Source organism: Gossypium hirsutum, chromosome D08, assembly GCF_007990345.1.
Source record: "Gossypium hirsutum isolate 1008001.06 chromosome D08, Gossypium_hirsutum_v2.1, whole genome shotgun sequence".
NCBI lineage: Eukaryota > Viridiplantae > Streptophyta > Magnoliopsida > Malvales > Malvaceae > Gossypium > Gossypium hirsutum.
Window position 1 is genome coordinate 53,620,410 of NC_053444.1, and position 26,617 is coordinate 53,647,026.

Below are 26,617 nucleotides of genomic sequence, written 5' to 3' on the forward strand. Positions count from 1 at the left end.
TCAAGAGGTGACTAATGACTTATATAGAGGAAGTAACTCCATGTTGCCTCCTCCCTAAAATAAGCTAGGGTGACCAGACAATGTTGACTCGAAATTTTCAAACTCATCTCTTTTAATTTGATAAAAAAAAGCAAACTTGATTATTTAATTGGCTAGTTAATTAATTAAACTTCAACATTAATTTTAATTAATAAATTAAAATTATTTATTTAATCAACCAATAAAAATAATTAATTTAATTAAATAATTTACATAATTCAATTATCAAAATAAAATAAAATTTGATGATTAATTAATTTAATTTTTATTTTTAATTAAATAATTTACACAAATCCAATTATAATTCCATTAAAATCGATTCAACCATATATTATAAAATACAAAATTAAAGAAAAATTTAAAGTTTCCTCCAATTGCAGCAACTTTATACCTTGAAATAACTAAAATGTTGCTAAGAATTAAATTACTCAAGTAAAGTGGTGCTTAAAGTAGTTTACGTAGTTTGGTTTCCCTACGTCTGCTGAGCCTAGCTCAGTGAGAAATATCTACTTTCTTCAACAATTTCAACAAGTAAAACCACAACACAAATGTTGTAATTTAATCTATCACACCCCACGATAATTCCCCTCACCTTTGTACTTTGAAGACTTGATACTCTCACCACTAAATTCACCCATTGTGAATTCAACAAGCAAAACCACAACACAAATGTTTTGCTATCAATATGCACTCATACAATAATGTTCCTCACTTAGAACAAATTAAATGATCAATTCTCTCTGTACATAAACATATACCAGTCTATCAATTATATAAAGTTTATCAAGACTTGCTTACATAAGAAAATCTATCACAACCCCTATAAAACAACCACTATATAAGCTAAATACAATATAATAATAATGAATAATATAAACAAAGATTATTGGTAGCTAATGTAACAGCCCGATTTTGACCCTAATCGGACAAAGTAGTTTCAGGACCACAAATTCGAGTCAGAAAAATATTTTAAAATTATTTTTGACATCTACAGTATGTGAATTGCTATGTGTGAAATTTTCGTATGAAAATTTGATCATTTGAGTGTTCAATTTGATAAAAAGGGCTTAATCACGTAAAATAAAAATTTAAGGGATTAAATTTAAAAGCACCCAATTGTAGATGTCTTTTAAAAATGAGGGTTTTAAATAGAAATTAGGCCAATTAATAGTTAGTGAGTGGCATATTAAATAAGTGACCTTAATATATATGTTATATAAATTAAATTAATTAAGGTTAAATTAGTCATTTAGTAAATATATTACAAATTAGTTAAAATAAGATGAAAAAAAAGATGATTTTGTTCATCTTTGAAAGCCGAAAGTGGAAGAGAAGAACTCATCCATGGCTTTTGAATGTTCGGCACTTCCTTAGCAAAATTAAGGTATGGTTTGATTTCGATTTTTGATGATTTTTACGTTTTTGTGATCGTTGCTTCGTGTTCTATCAAACCCATGCTTTAATTTTAGAAATTGATGGTGATTTTGAGATATGCCATTGATGAATGCTTGAGCTTTTTGTTAGTTAATGGTGAAATATGGAAGATATGTGAAAGATTAACATGTTTAGTCTTTGAATTTTTGGTAAAATTGAGTAATTAGGGCTAAATTGTGAAATTAAATTTTTGGGGGACTAAAATATGAAATAAATTAAATGTGTGGACTTGTATGAGTACTAGGGATATTCGGCCATTGTATAGTGTGGGCAAATTTTGTGTATTTTGTGTTTTATGCAATAGGGACTAAATTGCAAAAAAGTGTAAATGTTAGGGGCAAAATGGTAAATTGCCCATTTATGTGGTTTTGGACTATATTGAATGTATGTCTAGATCAAGAACCAAAGAAATCGGAGTTAGATCGGGGAAAAGCCAACGTCGTCAACTAACTATCCGATTTCAATTTTTCACTGTCCGAAGTAAGTCTATTAGCTATTTAATTTTATTAAATCAATTTATATGTATGAATATCAATTGTATTTATGTTGAGTTAAAATTAAAAGTATATAAATCGAATGGAAAGTATGAAAATTATATATATGTATGTGTTAGGTTCGAATGAGTATGAATATACAAATATATATACATCAATGTCCTTGTAAATAATTTAGGTATGGAACTATATAGGTATGTGATGTATTCGAACATAGGTATGTATATGTGTGAATAAAGTTTGAATTTAGTTAATGTTGTTTGTTATATATGTTTACATAATGTTCGAATAGATATATAAAGATACATATATGTGTATCAAATATTTGTATAAGTTGGATTGAATAAATATGTATATATATGAGTAAATACTTAGATTGAGTATAAGTATGCAATTATATTTATATATATGTGTTAATTTCAAATATGTATGTGTATAATGTATAAAGGTACAAGTTCTTGTTTCGAAAATAAGTTTAGAATTATATATATAAGATCTTGTTTTGAAATTAAGTATGAATTTATTTATGTATATTATAAATTCAAATATGTATATATATACGTACAGGTATAATTTCTTGTGTCGAAGTTAGGTTTGGAATTATATATGTATATATGAAGTCGAATGTGTATGTATATATGTATAAGATTTGCATTGAATCAAACGTATGAAATTGTTCGAGTGTTAAATGTATATTATTTAAGTATAATATAAGTTGAATATTATGATAGTAATATTAGAAATCTATAGTATAAAGTTATATATATGTATTCGGTTGAATCATTGAATTAGTAAGTTGGAATTGATGATCGAACTTATTATACATCCATGTGTATCAAAGAATATGAGTTATTAATTTTAAGTTGAATCTTTATGCAGGGATTTTGTATGCATATATAGCTCGAAAATGAATTATATCTTATGTGAATTGAGTGTTCAGGCTCAGTACCTAGCAGGCTTGTTGCCAGTGAAACCATTCAGACTTTACGTCTAGCAGGCTTAATGCCGGTGAAATAAATTCAGACTTTACATCTAGCAGGCTTAATGCCGGTGAAATAAATTCGGACTATAAGTCTAGCAGGCTTAAAGTCGGTGTACTGAATTAGGTTTTAAACCTAGCAGGCTAAGTGTCAGTGAATCTGTTAGATTATGTGTGTACATGCACTTGATATGTCTATGATTTTAATTATAGGAAATTGATGAAACATAATTATTCAGTTTTTACATGTTTGGTGAGTATACACATACATTCGGGTTTTGCATTGGTTAAATATAAATGTATGCATTCGGTATATGCATTTAATAAAGGCATATGTACATTAGGTATATGCGATTGTTGAATTTACAAATGCATATAGTGATATGTGGTTGTTAAATATACATACATTGAGCCAATGTGTTTGATAATTATCTGTGTCTGAAATTGAGAGTTAAATATAAATGTATTCATCTATAAGTATACGAAGAATAAGTAGATATATATGTTTGATTAAATGTATTAGCTACTCATTCGTGTATAAATTTTAATGAGTACATATGTATACAAACGGATTCGAAATGTGTTTGGTATATATGCACATGATTGATTATATGCACATGTTAAGTACATATGTGCATTCGGATGTATGCATGGGACAAATATGTATATTGATGAAATCAGCTATTTATGTTAAAGTGTATATACATTTGGTTTTAAAAGTGGATAATTATGTATGCATCTGTCTAGGTATTTGTTAACTTATATGGTGTTTGCAAATCCACTAAGTGTACCAGGAAATTTTATAATTATTTATATATTTTCGTTATGCTATAGACTTTCTAAGTTATAAAAACTTATTTTGTTTGTTTATGTCTTTCCATTTTATAGACTTAAAGATCAATCTTCAAGCTCGGGGATCGTCAGCAAGATCATCACTCTATCTACTGTCTCGGTATTAGAATGTTTAAATTCTAACTATGGCATGTACAGACTAGATAAATGTTTTGAAGGTCGTAATTTGTTATATTGTATATGAATTTAATAGCCATACGAAAATGGTTTATTTCCTTATGGTTTTGCTAGTTTGTAATGTCTTTTTTTTGTTTTAAATGGTCAAAAGAGAAGCTTAAAATTTTGCATGTTTAATATTAGACCTAGCTTATCATATGTAACTGTTATAATTATTGAACTTTAATGAATGTTTGTTCTAAGTTGTGTTTTGATTAGTAATGCCTCTTAACCCTAATTCGGCGATGGATACGGGTTAGGGGTGTTACAGCTAAGTATTTAGTACTTCAATGCAATCCAACTTTCTTAATTCAAGAGATTAGATAAACGTAATCTTATTCAATCTAATCATCAATATAGGATTCCTCAAGTGATATGATCTTCCATGATGAGCTAGATATAGTCCATATAATCAACATAGCCCAAATAATCAATTCAATAAATTGTCAACACCTTAAATATGAAAACTGCCTCCGTACAAATTTAGTGGGTAAGAGAGTGGGCACTTCCTTTGGCACCAAATTTCCAGTTTCATATTTTTCAATAGATCTCACCTTAATACGTTGGTGTTGGAAAAATTCCAATTCGAAAAAGGTTTTCTTGCATAGAGGAAAACTAAAAATTTGAAAATCAAGCTGGTTTATGATATTTATAGCAATAAACATTTTCCAAAATCGCATTTGTGTTTTCGACTAGATGAATCTTTGTCATTCATTTCTTTTAACCGAATGAACTTTGCTATTCTCGTACCATGAACTGTTTTAAGTTTGGGCTTGAACGAATTCGAATCAAACACATAACCATAAATTATTTACTTTACTTTCAATGAGAAAGCAAAAATCTCTCTTTAATAGAAACTAGTAGAATTATTATTCTGGAAAATAAAATTTACACTTAGAAATAAATTCTCACTATTTTTGTTCAGAATAACAATATCTCAATGTTGTGTAAAACTTATCAACCCTAGTTAAATATACTAGGGTTTGCTATCTCATATATTCAACCCTAGTTAAATATACTAGGGTTTGCTATCTCATATATCCAACATGAGAAGCTTTTGGGCCTCTCCCGTATCGGGTCCAATTATAAGTGCTTTTTGGACTTTTAAGCCAACACTTTATAATTCAATCCAACCCACTACATGTTTTTCTATTTTCCAAAATAAACATCATGAATTAATTTAAATAAATTAATTAATTTTCATGGAAACCTTATTGTAAAAGAATCTATGAGAAAATATATTTAATTTTTCTACATTCAACGGATTTACTATGACCAATTAATTTAATTCCATTTTTGAACATTAATTAATTAATAATTCAAAAAACCATAAATTAATTCTCAGGTCATTTCCATAGTGAGAAAATCATATTCATTTTCGAAAGTTTCTCATTTCTCTAACTTTATCATTTCTATTCATTTCTTTTTATTTGATTCAACATGCAGTTTATTTGTGGTTTCAACGAGTTAACGGAGGGACTGATTGGACATATGTTATTAGGGCTAAAATGATTTATAATTAAGTTTCAACTTTTCGCCTATTAATTATAAACTCATTTAGTCACAAAGTCATTCCACTACAGTATCGTGACTGAGCTCTCCTTAATGACATATCATAATGAAAACTACTCGATCAATGCTTGTCTAATGACCTTGTCATAAGTGTGTTACCTTCATAAGATATCCTTAATCTCTTTAGGATAAATTCGCTCTCTCAATATGATCTTATTTATCTCATGATAACCATTAAATCTTGGGTTAAGTATAAAATTAGTACCCGAACTCGTCCAATTCCCCTAGATTGGTACTTATGGTTTTTTTGTCCCAGATTGATACCCGAACTTTTTTTCCATCAACTAAATTGGAATCCGAGCCTAACGCCATTAATTTTTTGCTGACGTGACAGTGTTGGCCAATCAGGAGCCACCGCGTGGCGTCCTCTTGTACCTCAATTTCTTCTTCTTCTTCTTTTATTTTCCATCCTTTTCTTTCCTTTTTCTTATTTTTCTTTTTCTTTTTCTAGCCCTACTTCTACACTTCTTCATATTTCTTCTTTCTTTCTTCTATCAAAAACCCCCAAAATTTTTCCTCACTTTTTCATCATCCAATCACTACTAAAATCACATCTCTTAAACCCTTTTCGTTTTTCTCCCCATTTTTTAGCCACCATCAACCAACCCCCACCACTTCCCTTCCCTTTTTCAAACTAACCCACAAAGACTGGCTCTTATAAACCTTTTGCAATCTTATCACAACCTCCATTTGTGGATTATTAAGATCTAAAACTCTCGATTCTTTTTGAAGATTCTAATGAAAAATCTGGGTTTAAAGATTAAACAACATCCATTGCTGCAATTATCAGAAAATAATACAATTATTTGGTTCTATTGTATAAAAAAGTTGTAGGGATGATCAACGTATTAATAGATTTGGTGTAGGGAAAGAAAAGAAACCCTTTTCATCAAATGAAAACTCAAGAGAAAGCATGAATGAGATAGAAAAGAACAGGCTCTTCTGGGAAGCTTGTTTGGCTTCCTAGAAAATCTGGGTTTTCTTCCTTCCCTTTTTTTTCTTGTTCTTATTTTTTTCTCGCTAGCCAAACATGCTTTCACTAGTCCTCTTTTTTCTTTTTGTTATGCATCACCATATTTTTAGTTCTTTCGCCCCTCTATTAAAAAAAATGAAATTAGTGCTAATTGTATATAGATAAACATGATTTTATAAGGAAAAGAAAAAAAATGAATCAATAGATCTTTATTTCTTTTATAAATTTATTTTTGTTGTAAATAATGTTTGTTGCAAATTTGTAATGGAGAGCCCATTAATAATAAGCAACTGCTAGCCAATGAATACTTTCGGTTTTTTTATATGGATTCAAAATAAGAATAATTGTAGCAAAAATATAGTAAGTTTTAGACTTTATATTTTTATATATGATATCCAAAATCGTATTATTTTCTAATAATGGTGTGTGATTAATACAAATATAAATACACAAAAAAAAGAGAGGAAGAAGAAAGAAGAAGAAGAGCAACTTGGGTTAAGGGAGGAAGAAGAAAGAAGGAAAAAATGTAAGAAGAAACGATAGGAAAAAAAAAAGAAGACAAAATTAATTACACAGAAAAAAATTGATGGAGAAAAGTCAAATTTTTTTAATTTTTTAGATTATGACATCATGGTGATGTCTTTTATGCCACGTGTCATAATATTATTCCGCCACATGTCCTGAACTTAACGACGTTAGGCTCGGGTATCGATTTAGTTTATGGAAAAAAGTTTGGGTACTAGTCTGGGACAAAAAAAACAAAAGTACCAATCTTGGAGAAGTGGACAAGTTTGGGTACGTATTTTTTATTTAACCCTTAAATCTTTTTTCATGAAAAGTCAATTACTATCAAATAGTAATCAAGTCATTCATCACAAAGACGAACGATCCGGAACCATGTTTACTTTTCATCTATCATGAAATGCTAATGAAAGGATGTCATTTACCTATGTCTTGGGCTATGAAATCCACTATTGTGAATGATGCTACATACTGCAAAAGTCGTATACCCAACGCACCAGCTTTTGGTTCCTTATCTATTTGAACTTAGGCTTTTACTTACATCAAAGTATACAAGTCATGCATACATAGTCCATCATCCACTCAAGATTAAGGTATGCCACACTATGAACATCTCAAGTGAATATATCTATAAACGTATTCATGATCTATTTTTCTTGGGCCTTGTCTGATGTATTGTCATCCAATTAGTGTAACAACTCGTTTTTCAGTGATGCCAAAAACAGTGGTTTCAGAACCCCGTTCTTTGATTATAGAATCCATAAATATTATTAATTAATATTTGCGAGTTAATTTTAGTAGTATATTGAATTTTGGTTTGGAGATTTTGTTATTGGATAGTTAGCTAAGGTACAAGTGTTTCGACCCGAAAGTCAGTGGTGTTGAAAACGGAGGTTTTGAAACCCTATTTACGACGATCGAGTTTGTAAATATTATTTATTTAATATTTACGAGGTTAGTATAAAGTTTAATTAAAGTTTGGTCCATTAATTTTGCTTTTTAGATAGTTAATTAGAGTACAAAAACTAAATTGTAAAAGTTAATCGCTAGAGATTTTTCAATTGCTAAAAGACTAAAATAGTAATTAAAACAAGGTTTGAAGCAGAAATATTCCCACTTTAATTGATAGTGAATGGTTGGTGGTGTTTTATTAATGATGATTATTAAAATTTTATGATTGCATTATTATTAATATATTAAAACATAATATTAAAAGCTTTCATTTTTATTTTTCTCTTCTCCCCACCAATGGCAGTAAAGAAACTTGAGGAATCCATTGTTAAGGCTTCAACTATTCGGCTTCTAGCATGGTAAGGTATACAAAGCCCGTTTTTCGTAAATTTTATATTTATTTGATCGTTGTAGCTCGATTTAGTTAAACCATGTGTTAATTTACGAAACTATTAAAATTTATAAATGATGCCATTGACGAATTCTTGAATTTTTAATGTTAAATTGTTAGTTTGTAAGTTTAGAAGTGAAACTTGATAGTTTTAAACTTAGGGACTAAAGTGTAAATATTTCAGGTTTGGCATGAAATTTTTATAATTATAGATAATAGAGGGTTATAGAAGGGTGAAATTGAAATCAGATTGAAAAATGAAGCTTAAATGTGAAAGATATAGCTATTTTGATTTCAGGGACTAAATTGAATAAAATAGAAAACTTTAGAGAATTTCTGAAAAGTGAAATTGAATTGAATTATGGTTATAATAGCCTATTAAAATATGTTTAGAATTGATAAATTGTAATGAATTATTATAGATTAGGATTTGAATCAACTAGAAGATAATTGAAGAAAAGGCAAAATTGTGGATTAGTTCTCGACGTTTCATTTGTTGTTGTTTTTGTCAGGAAAGTTCATACAAGACTTACTTTATTAATTTATTTTATGTTTGTATTATATCATTTTAATTTTTAAGTTGGAATTATTAGGTAAATTATGTCCTTTGGCATCAAAAGGACTAAATTGTAAACATGAAATAAATGACTAATATGAATAGATACAAGATGATTAAATGTGAAATTGATATATGATTGAATAGTATGGATATAGTGATGTTGCAGGTTTAAAAATGTATATGGATTGTTATTCAAAATGTGAAAAGTGAGTATATAGTTTTAAGGTTTGTAATGATATAGAATTGGTAACGATACTGGTTGAACTTAATAAACGACTAGGATACAAATGGCATGTCATTAGGGTCAAAAATGAAATTGGGTGTTGGTCATGAATTTCTTTATCGATGGCTAAGATCCAGCATGTGTTGTGGATTCTCGACAATTTGAGTGAGCAACATCGAATAAAGTCTCTATAATCAACTCTAATTTACAACTTGTGTGAGCAACCCAAATACCACATCTTGTGTGAGAAATCTGAATTATTCTTTATCAATGGCTAAGATCCAGCACATGTTGCGGATTATCGATAGTTTGATTGAGTAGCATCGAATAAAGCTTGTATAAGTAAATCAGCTCTACAGTTTGTGGAAGCAAATTAGTCCTATGTATTTGAATTTAAATTGCTATAGTTCTCTGGATAGAAAACGAAAATTAAATGGTAATGAAATGATTGAATGTAAATTCTATTGATGTGTTTTAGTATCGAACAAGGTTGAATAGTATGACGTAAAGTAATTTGGTTGTACATGTATATGAATTTAAATACCATGATCTTGTTATGTGAGGTACTAGCCTATAGGTTGTCTTGTGGAATGGTTTATGAATATATATAATTAAGATGCCGAGGATATATCATGTTGTGCCTTTGTGTTTCAATAACTTAAATTGTATAACGATAAGGTAAGTTAAGTTAATTTATTATGAAATTACTAAGCATTCGATATGCTTACTTTGTTTCATTTTTTGTTTCTGTAGTGGTCATTTTGTGGAACATGTCGATCGGATCACCTTGAAGCTTACACTACCCAACTTTCGATTCAGTAGACTTTTAAATGTTCTGGACTCAGTTATGTGGCATATATATAGGCTTGATATGTATATGTGTACTTATTTTAAATGTTCATGATCTTAAAGCTTAAATGATGCTTGGTTTTGATGGTCTCATGTTAAGTATCTATGTATGCATATTGGCTATATGTTAAACCATAGTTGATGTGAAGAGATAGTATTATTGATGATGGAATCCTTGAGTATAATAGTGATAGTAGATGGTATCAAATGTTTGAGTATTTGGTATTACATAGGTTGATATGTTTAATAAAGTACTAAATAGATGTTTATTGGCTTGAATAATGTTGTGAATGGCTATTAGTATAATTGAATGATGGATGGAAATATGTATGTATTAAGTTATGCATGGCCTAGTTGGTTAAACTGTTTAGGTAAAGGCACATGTTGAAGACTAAATAAGACATGTTGATTAGTGGAAAATGGATGAATTATGGCATATTGTTATGGTTTGAGGTTGGTTTTATGCAAGTTGTGTAACAACTCATTTTCAATGAAATCGGAACAATGGTTTCGGGACCACAAATTCGAGGTTAAAAGAAAATTTATTTTAATATTATTTTATAGTCTATGGTATGATAGGAATGTTGTGTGAAAATTTTGTTGAGAACTTTTACCGATTATACGTCTAATTTGTTAAAAAGGACTAAATTGAAAAATGTGCAAAACTTATTAATTAAAAGAAATAGCGATTAAATAGATCAAATGATAAATGAGGAAGGACTTTAGGCATAAATATGCCTAAAGTAATTGGCTGGATGGAATAGGCTTAAAAATAGGACAAAAATGGTGTGAAATAAGGGCAAAATCGAAAATTTTACCAAATAAAAAGAAAACAAATGAAATTAAAGAAATTATAGACATTTCTTCATCATTTTCAGCATTAAAAATAGACATTGAAGAGGGTTTAAGCTAGTTTTTCAATTTTTTCTTCCTGTAAGTTAAATCCTCACCCGTTTCTTGAAAATTTTATGTTTTTGTGTTTGTTACAATTAGGCCCAAGTAACCTTTACCTTGGTTTTTGATTTTATTGAAAATTTTGGAAGTTACCATTGATGATTTCACATGATCTAAGTTATTATATGATGAAATTGAGGTGTTGATGGGTATTTTAAAGTGTTTTATTAAATAATTTTGAAGAAAACATGATTTAGGGATTAAATTGGAAAGATGTTGAATTCATGGAAAATTCTAAATTTTATGGAATACATGGACTTTTATTTTTATATGAGAAATTCGGCTAGGCTTAGAATAAGGATTAAATTGCATGAATTTCATTTTTCGAGCCTAGGGATGAAATTTGAATTAATTAAAAGTATAGGGGCAAAATGGTACTTTTGCCTAAAATGTGAATTTGATTGAATTGAATATGAATTTCATTAAATTGAGTTAAATTTACTCGTATAGATCCAGATAGACCTAGTACGGAATTGGATCGAGGAAAACAAAAAGTATCGGATTAGTAGATTTTCGTATATGAACAAGTGTCGAGGTATGTTTGTGTAACTAAATTGTGTACATTTATATGTATGAATTAAATGTTGTATATGTGAATGTTAAATTGTGTAATTGCTATGCTTATGAAATTAATCATAAATCCGAAAATGCCCGATAAGTATGAAATCTCGTTTGAATACATGAAATTCGATTCGATACATGGCTCTCTATTAATTGTGGTCTTACATATGTTGCCGACACACCATAGCTCGAAAGAGCATCCCGATATTAGCTATTATGAGCTTCCCGTTAAATGGTTCTTGCGAGCTTCCTATTATAGCTCTTCGGAGCATCCCGATAGGTTGTGATCATACATGAGTTGTGGACACACCTTAGCTATTATGAGCTTTTCGATTATGGCTCTTCATGAGCTTCCTATTAATTGGCTCTTTGTGAGCTTCCCGATATGGCTCGCTTGAACTTCCTGATATATGGCTATCCGGAGCTTCCCGTTAATGGCTCTTTGGAGCTACCCGTTATAGGCTCGTATGAGCTTCCTGAATATAGCTCTTATGAGCTTCATGTTATACAGTCCGGATAAGCTTCCCATTTATGTGCTTTTACAAGCACTCCCGAATATGAGTTGACAGATTTACCGTATTGTACACTTCGTGTGTACTGCCTATGTTTCCATCGATATTTTAAGTGATTCAACGGGTAAAGTTCCAGTAAGGGATAATATGAATTCAAGATGAAATAGTATGAGAATACTTGTTATGCAAAAAGTATGATATGTACATGTTCATTGGAAACTTGAAATGATAAACACATGTATGTGGGAATGAGACATTAATGAGCTCATCTATATTCCTTGGCACTAATATGAATTATGTAACTAACATGTTTGATGAAGATGTTTGTGTGTTTAGGTTGTTGATTACATTGAATTGGATGCATTATCTATGTTATAATAAATGAGTATGAACGGTAATTAAATTCTGTTATAAAACTTACTAAGCATTAAATGCTTACTCAGTTTTTTCCCTGTTTTTATAGTACTCGAAAGCTCGTGAAGTTGGAACTAGGTTGGAGTCACATCACACTATCCCTCAGACTTCTCGTACATGAAATAAGCTAACTTTTGGTATAATGGCATGTATATGCTAAAATAGGCCAAATGATGATGTATTTTGGTTATAACTAGCTGTTGGAATGACTAGTGTTAAACATATTTTGATGTAATTATATAAGGCCTTAACAAGTTTGATGTGTGGTGAAATGATGATATGATAGGAAGTATACAAACCTATTGGTGAATGGTTTTGATTTCATAATTGATAAAGTATGCCTATAAGCATAAATGTGTTCTTGGTAAGTTTAAACACTTGAATATATGAGATAATATGTCATGCATAAATCTTGGTATTGGCATTGATTTGAGGGTTATGAATTGGCTTGTGAATGTGTTTGAATGATGTTGTTGGTGGAAGGCAAATGGGGTGAGAATAGTGGCCTTGAAAATGGCCTATTTTTTGTCCACACGAGCAGAGACACGGGCATGTGTCTCAGTCGTGTGTGACACACGGGCATGCACACGGGCGTGTGGTTTGGCCGTGTGTCCCCTGCACCTAATTTTCAAAAATTAAATTGTCCACACGGCCTAGCATACGAGTGTGTGGCTGGCCGTGTGACCCAAGTTAGAGAGTTACATGGGTATGGACACGGGCTGGGACACGAGTGTATGCCACACATCGAATGCCCACACGACCTGGCCATACGTATGTGTGTCCCCTGCACCTAAGAAAAAAATTGAAATTTCGTGAAAAATTCTCTGAGTTTTCGGTTTAGTCCTAACTTATTTTTAACGCGTTTTTTGGTCCTCGAGGGTCCATTTAAGGGACAATATGATTGAATATGAATAGTAAATGGCATGAATTAACTACATTTGTTTTGGTAATGCTCTGTAACCCTGTTCTGGCGACAGACATGGGTGAAGGGTGTTACAGGTTGGAAGTGTGCTTAAGGCACTGTTTGGATGTGTTGTTGGTTTGAGCACGGAAAAGTACCAAAAATGCAATATTTTTAACCTTTTAGCTACAAGTATTGATACCAGAGACTAAGGTATTAATACTTTACCAAATTACCATGATTCAAAATTGACAAAATGCCAATTTAGTATCGATACCAGTATATTGTATCAATACTTATTCTTAAGGATCGATACTTTATAAAGGTATTGATACAAGTTGACTTGTGTTCAAAGTTTGAAAATGGTAGAATGCTAAAATGGTATCAATACTAAATTTGGTATTGATACTTCTTAACATGGGTATCGGTACCTTATCCCAAGTATCGATACATATCGCTAAATTTTGGAAAATTTTTTAGTTTGATCCTTCTTCATGCTCGAGTCAACTTAAGAGCTTTCATAAGCTCGATTGAGTCTTGGAATTGATTGTAAAACATGTTGTGCATGTAATTTTATTATAAATTGATGTGTAATTGAATTAATTGCTATGAATCATGTGTGATTTGTTTTGGTATCTATAGTAGCATCTTATAGATCAGGTCCGACAGTCGGGCCGGGTGAGGGGTGTTACAGTCAGTCACATCTATGTCTCTATCTTTTGGGAGTCATCCGTTCCGATGCCCAAGATAAAATATCTCCCCAATTGGACTTAATAGGCGACATATTAGTCTTTCAATTGGTTTGCTCAGTTCCTATTAGACTAAGAACATGTTTAAGTTTGTCTACTAATATAAGTTGTCTTTCCGTATTACGATATGACCACGTAATACCGTATAATATAAGCTAAACATCAGACAACTGGTGAGCTAATATTTGCTTCTATTTTGCTTTACATGCAAAAACCATGTGAGGACAATATACAAAGGGTATTAATATAATTCATGAATAATTTTATTAATCAATTTATTTGAAAAAACTATAAGTGGACAAACGAATATACTACACTTAGGGCACCAGATCTAACAATTAGAGAGGGCGATGGTGGTGATATACTAACGATTTAGGGGATCTTCAAAGACAGAAGGCTAAAAAGAGTTGTTGGAGGCTACTATTTTTCTTTTTAAGTTTTCCATTTTTACTCAGTTTTTGTGATTAGATTAAGGGTTTCTTTTTTTTTTCATATTTAAGGATTGGTTTGGATTGATTTTTAAGGGTTCTAGTAAGAGTTGGTTTGGGCTATGTTTTTTCTTTTGATTTAGGCCATATTTTGGGATAAAAATACAAAAAATTAGTTTTTCTCGATTTCTAGTAATTTGTGGTTTTCAGTGGTTCAAATCAGTTTGCTCCTAAAGCGATTTAAATACTTTGTCCAAACCGGTAATCTGACCGATTTGATTTAGACAACCATGCCTATGCCTTTAACTTTCTTCGAAGGCATATGAGAACTCCTTCTCTTTATGTATTGCCATCGTCTTCATTCTCATTCACACTAGGGTTTTTTTCCTTTCTCAATAGATTATTTCCTTATTCTCATTCACACTAGGGTTTTTTTTCCTTTCTCAATAGATTATTTCCTTCCTATAATAGCGACCATCATCTATTATTTGTAGATTTTATTTCTTGTGTCCTCAATACAAGCCTAACAATTCTTAAAAAAAATATTTAAATAACCATATGCATAACAAATATTTGATAATCTCTCATATTTAAAAGACACATTAATAGAGTCCTTACCTAGTCATTTAAAGTTGAATCCCCTTGGAAATGGATCCTCCACCTTGATCGTTGCATTGATACTCATAACATCAAACCAATAAAATTCTTCATTGCCCTCACTTGCTTTAAAATCAATAATCGCAATTTTGAAAATCAATCACCGATTTGAAGTAAGCTTTCTTTTGTACTTTGATAAATTAGAATGTTGTGAATCTGAATCGAAAACCTAGTTACGAAATTCTCGATTTCCTTATTCTCTAGGTATTTTATGTTACTTGTGAATTTGAAAAATCATTACTTTATGATACATGTAGATGTGAACATATCTGTGTACTTATATCAAGGTCCATTGATGTTTTAAGGCTGCTAAATAGTGAGTGAAAGATAAATTGTTTATTGCATGTGATTGGTTAGTGTCCTTTACCTTATATGACTGTCTCTAAGCTCATTGGTGATCCCACCCTCTGACTTACGACTCGTGCTGTTGTTAAGTTGAGAATTGCTTTGTTGCTTGTGTGTGGTGCGCCAATAGACTATTTTGCAAGGTTTGGCGTTTACTAATTTGTTTGGTTTAGATCATATTATTTTCTTCCACAATCTTATTTCCTTACTGTAGTGTAACATACTTTAAAGTCAATTATTTATGCTTGACCTCCCTTTAAGATAAAAATCTAAATGTTGAATCTCACTTGATTATGCTTAATTAAACTAGTTTATTTAGTAAAAAAACAAGATTGGTTGTTATACTTTATAGGCATAATGATAAATTTAGCCTTCAATATTCACATCTTTTGTCAATTTGACCCTTATTTTTTGAGCTAAATTTGGACATTAACCTTTCAAAAATAGTTAATTTACTTTTTCTTAACGAAAATGTTGACTAAAGCATCAATTTTCAATGATGTTAGCGTGGTAATTTGTGTGTAGTCCACCTATACTTCATGCTAACTTGGTGTTATTTTTCTTATATGTCACGCCAACAAATATTTTAAAAATTATAAAAAAATCAAAAATCAAATAATATAGAAAGTTTATAAAAGTTCTAAAATAAACAAAACATAAAGTAGAAGCGGATAACCATGTTGGCTATCATGTTAAAATTGAATGTTTTTTTTTCAGTATTTTCTTTAAAAAAACAATGAATATACTATTTTTAAAAGCTTGATGGTCAAATTCGGATCTTTCTAAAAGGTTGAGAGTCAAATTTAACTAAAAAATGAACAAATTAATAAAATATGTAAGCACTAAAGACTGAATATGTCATTATGCTACCTTAAATACATTCATTAATACTCGGGGTTAAAGTTTCAATTCGAATGGAAGAATCTTCAAATTTACTTAAAAATAAAACAAAATCCATTTAACTCACAATTTACTTAAATAAGGTATTAAAAACTTGAATGGGTAAAAGTACTATTGAGACCCAATATTAGGAGATAAATTGTATTTTTCTCCCTTTATTAAAAAATGAGTAACCTGGTCCCTATAAGTTAGATCAAAGAATAAACTAATCATTTCTGTTAAAATTCCCATCAATTTGTACTGTTACAAATTGTCATAGCTGGTGAAATAAATAGTTACACGTGGTGTGCCATGTGTACCTTATGTTGACGTACATGAGCCAAATTGTAATAGCATAAATGGATGGACATTTTAACAAAAGGACCCGTTTGCTTTTTTATCTAATGTACATGAACTAATTTGTTTTTTTAATATAAGGGACAAAATACAATTCGACTCCTAATATAAGAGCCTCCACGATACTTTTATATTTAAATGTAATTTATTCAATAATTCAAGCTACTTGTAGTCTAGCTTAAATAAAAAAAAGATTGGTATATATTATCAAGGTGTTTAAATTCAAGTTTCAATTGATGAACTACAAAGCCAAATATAAATTATTTACACTATGTTTGGATTGCATTAAAATTAGGAAAAGGAAAGAAAAGTAACATTTTCCCCCTTGTTTAGGAAAAGTAAAGAGAGTTGAATTTCCCTTACTTTATCTTGAGTTAATTAATTTTTAATTACTAAACCCTAATTTGGGGAAAAAAGTTAAGAATGAAAAGTGAAATTATTTTTAAGATGGAAAATTACATTTTATGCTATTAATATTTTACATGATTTAATTTACAAAAGGACATAATTAAAAAAAACAATTATAATTAATCATTTTTTTACTTTCTCCAATTATAGGGTTAGTCAAAATTTAATAATTTACGAGTATCTACAAGGTATCATTTATATAGTTTAGGGTTAATGCAACTTTTTGGCTTGTATAATTTTTATGGGTTTGGTATTTGAATTTAATAATTATAGAAAATGAAAAAGTTTAATAATGTAATTTTTTAAGAATGTGTTATGTTTTTAAATTTTAACAAAATTCAAATCTATGGATCACAATGTAATTAGTTATCAAAGTGAAAAAAAATTGACCAAAGTAGATCTAGTGGGCAACTTCAGGGGGGAAAATATTATATAAACGCTATTAACGTTTATAGGTGAAGTCGCAGTTGTAGAAAATGAGAAAAAGGGGGGTTGTTCCGCTTGAACAAAAGAGCAACAGAGTCTACACTGACCACTCCACACATGAATTAAACTGCTAGTATTAAAAAAAAGTCACCCTCCGTTAATTTTTCTTCCTCCGGTCCTTTGAACCGTAATGCCAATGCGTTCCAGCTGTTTAATTTCAACGGTCCGACCCTTCGAACCGAAACAAAGTACCAAAAAAAAAAAAGATACACTACTATTTTTAAATAAATTTAAGGGTAATGACCTTGAACGGTTAACATTGGTTTCTGATTTTTTTATCCATTTTAACCCTTAAATTGAAAATTATTATTTATTTAAGTCTATTTTGATAATAATCATAAAAAAAAGGATAATATAGCTTTTGACCTTTAAACTTGGCAAGTAGATCTACATTGGCTCTTGAACTTGACAACTAGATTCATTTTGGAACTTATACATTTTTTTTGTTTACTTTGGCACTTGAACTTGACAACTACATCCATTTTGATTCTTGAACTTCAAAATTCTAAAAGTTTGATTATATGGCACTATGAGTTTGAAAAATAAAAAAGTTTTAGACAAAGATGTGTTGTACAATCTTAGAGTGTCATATTCATTGTTTTAATAATCGAACCTATGGTTAAACAGGTTAGACCACCAGTTCTCGACTCAACCAGTTCGATCGATTCGACTGTCAAACCAACAATAATTAAAAGTTCACAAAAATCTAAAAAAATAAAAAATAAAAAACCAATTTTACTTGGTCCCACGGTCGAATCGATCGAACTGGTTGAATCGAGAGCTAGTGGTCTAACATGTTCAACCATCGGTTCGGTTATTAAAACACTGAATATATGACACTTTGAGATTGTACCACATTATTATCTAAAATTTTTATTTTCAAGTAATAATATGATACAATCTCAAAGTGTCACATCATCAAACTTTTATAATTTTCAAGTTCATGGATCATAATAGACCTAGTTGTCAAGTTTAAGGGCCAAAATTACATTATCCCTTTTTTTTCACGTCATTAACCGAATGAGCTTAAATGAATAATGATTTTCAAGTTTAGGGATCAAAGTAAAACAAATTCAGGGGCCAATATGAACTTACTTACCAAATTCAGGGGGCAAAAGTTATATTATCCCTAAATTTAATTTTAAAGCAAGTAGTATTACTATTTTTCAAAATAAAATTAAGGAAAGAAATGATTGGGTGTAAATGATCTGTCAGTTAAGGCTTCTTTCTCATTTCATCTTCTCTTTCTAATATGTCTAACCCTTAAACGACTGTCGGTGGAGTGTTGAAGGAGCTGGTATCGTAGTTTCTCTGTCGCTTTCGTCACATAAAAATTTCTCTTTGCTTACAGCTATTATTTAGTTAGGGAATAATAAAATAAATCCTTAATTATTTTGATTTCTATTATATTATTTGTAGGCAGAGTGATAAAAGGGTGTTAACTGCTGCTTTGAATTCCTGCTCTCTTTCCTCCTACATTGATTCTTCATTTCCAAGGTTTGTATTGTAGATCAGATTTCCCTTTCTCTCGTTGCTTTCCGGCTAGATCTGATGTTGATATGCTCTCATTTTTGCAAAGAGATCGAATCCATTGTTTTCGTTTTCGTTTTCGAGTTCGATTTGGCGTTTGACCGTTAAACTCCTTCAGTCCTTTTTTTTAAAAGGTCATTTTGTTTTTATCGATTATATTTTCGTGGCTTATTCACGGATTTGTTTCAACTTTTTCAAATATTATTCATCAGATCTTTTGCTCTAAAATATATAACTGGAGTATTTAGTTCTTCCTATTTTGTCCGTCTTATTTTGCATCGAAATTTCTGATTGTGTTTTTTTTGACGAATGCGTTGACTTAAAGCTCGTAGTTTTATGTTCGTTTAAGATGTTTGGATTTGGACATGTCAATTGCTTTCGTCGGTGCTTTGCTATTTGTCGGTTCAGTTACTTAGAATTATTAAGGAATCGACTTTATTGACTCAATCAAGTGGCATTTTTGAGTGCATTAGAAGAATGATTATATGGTCGAATATCTAACAATAAGATTTTTATACTGTTTTTTATTAAAATTTCTTTTGTAGGGAAGTGTTTTGAGTCATTTACAGTTCTAGCTAGAGAATGATAAACTGGTTCCCGTTATTTGTTTTTTCAGATTTGTGCAAAAAACGTACTCTTGAAGTGGAGGATTCATTGTGATTTTCTGTTGTGAAATAAAGGCATGCACACATCTTGTTGAATTTGGGCAGCTATTTGTATCCATTGTTCCCAACTGACAAAAGAAGCAGGTGACAATGGAATCAGGAGATATTGGGGTATGTATTGGAAGAAATATTCACAGTTCTATCTGATTTTCAGTTTGCTTTATTGATTAGAAAATTTGTGATAACAGAAAATTAAGCCACATATTGATGATAACAGAAAATTGATGATAACCTAAAATTAAGCCACATAGTAGAAGAGGAGTTCGAGTGTACTTTGTTTGCAAATGATTTACTCACTTTCTTATGAAATTGCAACCTAGTTATCACTGCTCGCAATGATTTCTCTGCACTTGGATATGTGTTCTTACTTATAGTTGGCCATATCTGCTAGATGTTTATACTTTGATTACTGGAGGTTTCATTTTTTTGCCGAATATTTGACTTGTTACTCTTTGATTGATCAGGGCAAGCCCATGAAGAATCTTGGTGGCCAGATGTGCCAAATCTGTGGTGATAATGTTGGAAAAAATGCGGATGGTGATCCATTCATTGCTTGCGGTGTATGTGCATTTCCTGTCTGCCGCCCTTGCTATGAATATGAAAGGAAGGATGGGAATCAGTCATGCCCTCAATGTAAAACCAGATACAAGAGGCACAAAGGTAGTTTTGAGAATTTCTTTTTCACTAGATATTGACTTGGTTTTCTTAACTTCTACACATACACACTCAATATTACATTTGTGTGATTCTTTGTTGTTTGCACTAGTTGCATATAACACCAAGTATTAAACAGATTTTCTCATTACGTTATTCTCTTACCTTTCAACGTAAAATTTCAATTATATTAATCACTAATTTTTTTCATTGTCTCTATGATTCCAGGTAGTCCTGCTATCCTTGGAGATAGAGAAGAGGATGGTGATGCTGATGATGGTGCTAGTGATTTCAATTACTCTTCAGAAAACAAAAACCAAAATCAGAAGCAGAAAATTTCAGAAAGAATGTTGAGCTGGCATGCAACATATGGTAGAGGGGAGGACGTTGGTGCTCCAAATTATGATAAAGAGGTTTCTCATAACCATATTCCCCTGCTCACGAATGGGCAGGAGGTAAGTCTATAAGCTTTCATGGAGCTATTGTTTGCAATTGTTTCATGAGTGGAATGATAGATTGGAACTTTGCTTTTCCTAATGACATATTGTAGGTTTCTGGCGAGTTATCTGCTGCATCACCTGAGCGGCTTTCTATGGCATCTCCTGGACTTGGTGGAAAATGTATGAATCCTCTTTGTTTTATGGCTGGCATTAATTAATTGCACAAAATGAAATCTATCATTCCATTTATAGGTTCTTATGGCTAATTGATATGAACATTGAAATTCCTTGCAGCAAATATTAGGGTTGTGGATCCTGTGAGGGAGTTTGGTTCACCAGGAGTGGGCAATGTAGCTTGGAAGGAGAGAGTTGATGGCTGGAAGATGAAGCAGGAGAAGAATGTTGTTCCTATGAGTACAGGCCAGGCTGCTTCTGAAAGGGGTGCTGGAGATATTGATGCCAGCACTGATGTGCTTGTGGACGACTCTTTACTGTGAGTTCCCATCTGATTCATATGTAGAACTTTTATGAGGTTATTTGTTCTTGTTTGCATTAATCCATGGTAAGCTAAAATATTTTCAGAATCATGATCATACTGTGTTTCTAAATCTTGCAATGTAGAATAATTTTCTGAATTTGGAGAACCTGGTTTTGCAACCATTGATAAAGTTCTTATCTAACAGAGCTAAGTCCTGCTAGGAATCTGTTTTGCCTAAGTTTAATTATCAATACTCTTTCTTCCTAATTTGCAGGAATGATGAAGCTCGGCAGCCTCTATCAAGAAAGGTCTCCATTCCCTCATCGAAAATAAACCCTTATCGGATGGTCATCATTCTTCGGCTCATTATTCTCTGCATTTTCTTGCACTATCGAATAACAAACCCTGTTCCAAATGCCTATGCTCTGTGGTTGATATCTGTTATATGTGAGATTTGGTTTGCAATATCATGGATACTGGATCAGTTCCCTAAGTGGCTTCCTGTTAACCGAGAAACCTATCTTGACAGGCTTGCCTTGAGGTAAACACATTTCTTCTTTCCAATCTCATGAATCCTCGCTAATATATTTTAAGCAGTTGTGTCATTTAAGTCCCTGTGTTTTAGCCTTGCTTTGTTATTTAAATTCCTTGCCTGTATAACAGATATGATCGTGAAGGAGAACCATCAGAATTAGCTGCTGTTGATATTTTTGTGAGTACTGTCGACCCATTAAAGGAGCCTCCACTTGTAACAGCCAACACTGTGCTATCCATTCTTGCAGTTGACTACCCAGTCGACAAGGTTTCCTGTTATGTTTCTGATGATGGTGCTGCTATGTTAACATTTGAAGCACTGTCTGAGACATCAGAGTTTGCTAGGAAGTGGGTACCTTTCTGCAAGAAGTATAATATTGAGCCTCGGGCTCCAGAATGGTATTTTGCACAGAAGATTGATTACCTGAAAGATAAAGTTCAAACATCATTTGTTAAGGAGCGCAGAGCTATGAAGGTAAGGGTTAGCTTGGTCGATACTTGGTTGTGGTATTGCTCCGTATTCAAATTTTCATCATGCTCACTTCGTTGCTTCTATTGCAGAGAGAGTATGAAGAATTTAAAGTCCGAGTTAATGGGCTTGTTGCAAAGGCACAGAAAGTTCCTGAAGAAGGATGGATTATGCAGGATGGTACACCATGGCCTGGTAATAACACCAGAGACCATCCAGGAATGATCCAGGTAGGACTTTTTATTTGCTTTTTGCAGTCATAGATACACTACTCATTCATCCGCTTCGGTCAAGATAGCCTTTGTTTCTGGTTTTCTAGCTTATATGAAATTCTCTACACTCAATGGTCTGGAAAAACTCAACTTGTGGTTTTATCTTTTTCCATTCAATCATAGATAAGGAAGTTAATATTAGCAGACACATGAGATGAGAGCAAATTTGCTCGAGTTATTCCATTCCATTTTTATGCATATTGCATGATCATCCTGTTCATTTTTTCATTATTTTGAACGAGGTTTAGTGGATTAGCAGAGTTATAAGTAGTTTGCACCCATTATTAATGTCACTAAGGTTTTGTAAAACTTGTAGGTTTTCTTAGGCCAGAGTGGGGGCCTTGATGCTGAGGGCAATGAGCTGCCAAGGTTAGTTTATGTTTCTCGTGAAAAGCGTCCAGGCTTCCAACACCACAAAAAAGCTGGTGCTATGAATGCACTTGTAAGTTGCTTTTTAAAATCTCTCATTATTTTGTAATACTCATTTTCTATCTTATCTAACCTAGCTATCAATGAATCTTTCTTTCAGGTTCGAGTGTCAGCAGTCCTTACTAATGGACCTTTCTTATTGAATCTTGATTGTGATCACTACATAAATAATAGCAAGGCTTTAAGGGAAGCTATGTGTTTTCTGATGGATCCAAACCTTGGAAAGCAAGTTTGTTACGTTCAATTTCCTCAAAGGTTTGATGGTATTGATCGGAATGATCGATATGCCAACAGAAATACTGTTTTCTTTGATGTAAGCACCATATCTTTTACCTAGAAAAATAATTGCATCTTGTAAATGATGTTATTACTGATGTAGAATGACTGGTCTGTATCAAATTTCATCAAACATACTGGCTATTGAAATTCTTTTGAGACATCGTCTATTTTTTGTGCAATTACAGATAAACTTGAGGGGTCTGGATGGCATTCAAGGGCCGGTTTATGTCGGTACGGGATGTGTTTTCAATAGAACAGCATTGTATGGATATGAACCTCCCCTTAAGCCCAAGCATAGAAAAACAGGGATACTATCTTCATTGTGCGGAGGTTCTCGTAAGAAGAGTTCAAAATCAAGTAAAAAGGGATCAGACAAGAAGAAATCTGGCAAGCATATTGATTCTACTGTACCAGTATTCAATCTAGAGGATATAGAAGAGGGTGTTGAAGGTAAAGTATTTGGTTTATTTCTTTTGAGCTTAGCGGTCATTATTACTTAATTCCTTTTTGTCTAATGAGGAAATGTTCCTTCTATGTCCTCCATATGGGCAAATTTTTTTGAAATCAGGGGCTGGGTTTGATGATGAAAAGTCATTACTGATGTCACAAATGAGCCTGGAGAAACGATTTGGTCAGTCTGCTGTTTTTGTTGCCTCTACACTTATGGAAAATGGTGGTGTCCCTCAGTCTGCTACCCCCGAAACACTTCTTAAGGAAGCAATTCATGTTATCAGCTGTGGATACGAGGACAAAACAGACTGGGGAAGTGAGGTATTTTGCTCTCTGTTCTTCCCATGTTTTTCACTGAACCCTGAAGGGTTTTATTGCTCTGTCCTTAGAATCAGTGACTCCAGTGCATGAAAATTGATTCGTGAATTTCATGGCTATCGAGTTTTTGGTAGTAATGTACTGAATTATGTAAAACTGATTCTTTTTGGGCTTTAGAAGAAAGGGATTATAGTATAGTATTCTAGCCTATAAATTGCATAAGGAAACCTGTTTGAATTTTAAGAAACCCATACCTGTTCCTGGGAAGTTGTACAAATGGACTTAAGTTTTCTTTTCTCTTTTTTTGCCTGCAGATTGGGTGGATCTATGGTTCTGTTACAGAAGATATTCTTACTGGATTCAAAATGCATGCCCGTGGTTGGCGGTCAATTTACTGCATGCCAAAACGCCCAGCCTTTAAAGGTTCTGCTCCTATCAATCTTTCAGATCGTCTGAACCAAGTGCTTCGATGGGCTCTTGGTTCTGTGGAAATTCTTTTCAGTAGGCATTGCCCTATCTGGTATGGTTATAGTGGTAGGCTCAAGTGGCTTGAACGATTCGCATATGTTAACACAACCATCTACCCGGTCACTGCTATTCCTCTTCTCATGTACTGTACACTGCCAGCAGTCTGTCTGCTCACTAACAAGTTCATTATTCCACAGGTTAGACTTCTCTATATTATCCTTGTTTTAGTTGTATATATGCACATATGCCCAATACTGTCTAATGTAAACGTGTTACCAACCCTCTTTTAGTGGCCTAAAATAAATAAACTTATTGTCTATATGGTATTGCCATTATTTACTGATTGGATAGCTATAACCTGTTTTGAGTCTCAAAACTGTTCATATCTATATGCTTTTGTGAAATGTGTCACCTTGAAACAGACCTTATTGGAACTCTCTCATTTTACCCTACAGAAAATGAAATTAGTAGTACTTCTTTAACCCCTATTGTTTTGTTCTAGGAGAGCTAGAGATCACTGCATTATATGCTCTAACTATTTTGTTTGGTTTGCTGTGACTGCAGATTAGTAACCTTGCGAGTATATGGTTCATATCCCTCTTTCTTTCCATCTTTGCAACTGGTATTTTAGAAATGAGGTGGAGTGGTGTGGGAATTGATGAGTGGTGGAGAAATGAACAGTTTTGGGTTATTGGTGGTGTGTCGGCACATCTTTTTGCTGTTTTCCAAGGGCTTCTCAAAGTTCTTGCTGGCATTGACACTAACTTCACGGTCACTTCAAAAGCATCAGATGAAGATGGGGATTTCGCTGAACTTTACATGTTCAAATGGACAACCCTTCTCATCCCACCAACCACTCTCCTCATTATAAACTTGGTGGGGGTTGTTGCAGGAATATCGTATGCCATCAATAGTGGCTACCAATCATGGGGTCCCCTCTTTGGTAAGCTATTTTTTGCCTTCTGGGTGATCATCCATCTCTACCCCTTCTTGAAAGGTTTGATGGGACGCCAAAACCGTACACCCACCATTGTTGTTGTATGGTCAATTCTGCTTGCCTCCATTTTCTCTTTGTTGTGGGTGCGGATCGATCCCTTCACAACCAGAGTTACCGGGCCAGATGTAGAACAGTGTGGAATAAACTGTTAAAGAGAGAACCTATAAAGACTGAAGATTTGTTCTGGTGTCACTTAAGTTTCCAATGCCAAAGGTTTGTTTAGTTGTAATTTGTGTATGTCAGTTCACATCATGTGCAGAATATACGGTTGTTGATATATATATATGTCATCTTGTTTCTACTTTGATGTAATATTTTGGAGTTGGGACATAACTTATCGATAGTGCTTTCTCTCAAGAAAACACTACTTCGAAGTAGATATATGTTTTGGAGTTTAAGAGCAAACACGAGTCTATCATTCTTTTCCAAAATTTTGAGTGTATTCTTGCTTTGATTCTAGCATTACTGACCTAACCTTGGTTAAAAACAAACACACACACACACGTAAGAAAATATATATTATATTATAATTTAAATATTCTATCTGCCAGAATAAACAATTTTGGTCGCACTAGTTCTGTCAATTGTTTTATTATTAAAAATATTTTATACAAGACAAAACCATCGGAGTTCATTCAAGGTACATTTGAGCTGATTTTTTGGACAGTTGTGTACGATCAAAAATTTTAATTGAGTTTTGAGCTTTCAATGTCAGTTTTTGTTTACGTGGAGTTATTTGTGGATAGCTTTGTTGGAATTATATACTCTTTACGGTGACTTTGTATTGTGGCAAAAACTTCGAAAATAGTAGAGTTTTTGAGTCAACTTTCAAATCAAATAATTTTTACTCTTTGCTTTACAAGGATTTTCTTCATAAATCTCATTTATTTTCTTTTCTTGTTTGTAGTTATTGAGATTGATTAAAGATATATTGTGTCCTTGTTTTGCTATAATTGTCAACTTGTATTTCATTGAGAGAAAAAGAACAC

At 32.1% G+C, this 26,617-nt stretch overlaps 1 protein-coding gene and 1 long non-coding RNA gene across 2 annotated transcripts; both read left to right on the forward strand.

Annotated features, from left to right (window-relative positions):
• The first annotated feature begins 1,355 nt into the window (after positions 1–1,355).
• Positions 1,356–4,076, forward strand: LOC107903245 (uncharacterized). Its single transcript, XR_005916856.1, has 3 exons — positions 1,356–1,423; positions 1,868–1,953; positions 3,835–4,076. It is a non-coding gene; the product is annotated as an uncharacterized lncRNA (long non-coding RNA).
• Positions 4,077–18,804: 14,728 nt separating this feature from the next.
• Positions 18,805–26,059, forward strand: LOC107900748 (cellulose synthase A catalytic subunit 3 [UDP-forming]). The gene is made up of 16 exons (XM_016826443.2): positions 18,805–18,942; positions 19,065–19,142; positions 19,792–19,951; positions 20,305–20,500; positions 20,723–20,949; positions 21,045–21,114; positions 21,229–21,427; positions 21,687–21,953; positions 22,076–22,421; positions 22,508–22,645; positions 23,004–23,129; positions 23,217–23,429; positions 23,581–23,845; positions 23,964–24,166; positions 24,478–24,828; positions 25,196–26,059. The coding sequence occupies exons 3-16, from the start codon at positions 19,931–19,933 to the stop codon at positions 25,778–25,780; spliced, it is 3,207 nt and encodes a 1,068-aa protein (XP_016681932.2). The 5' UTR covers positions 18,805–18,942; positions 19,065–19,142; positions 19,792–19,930; the 3' UTR covers positions 25,781–26,059.
• Positions 26,060–26,617: the final 558 nt, after the last annotated feature.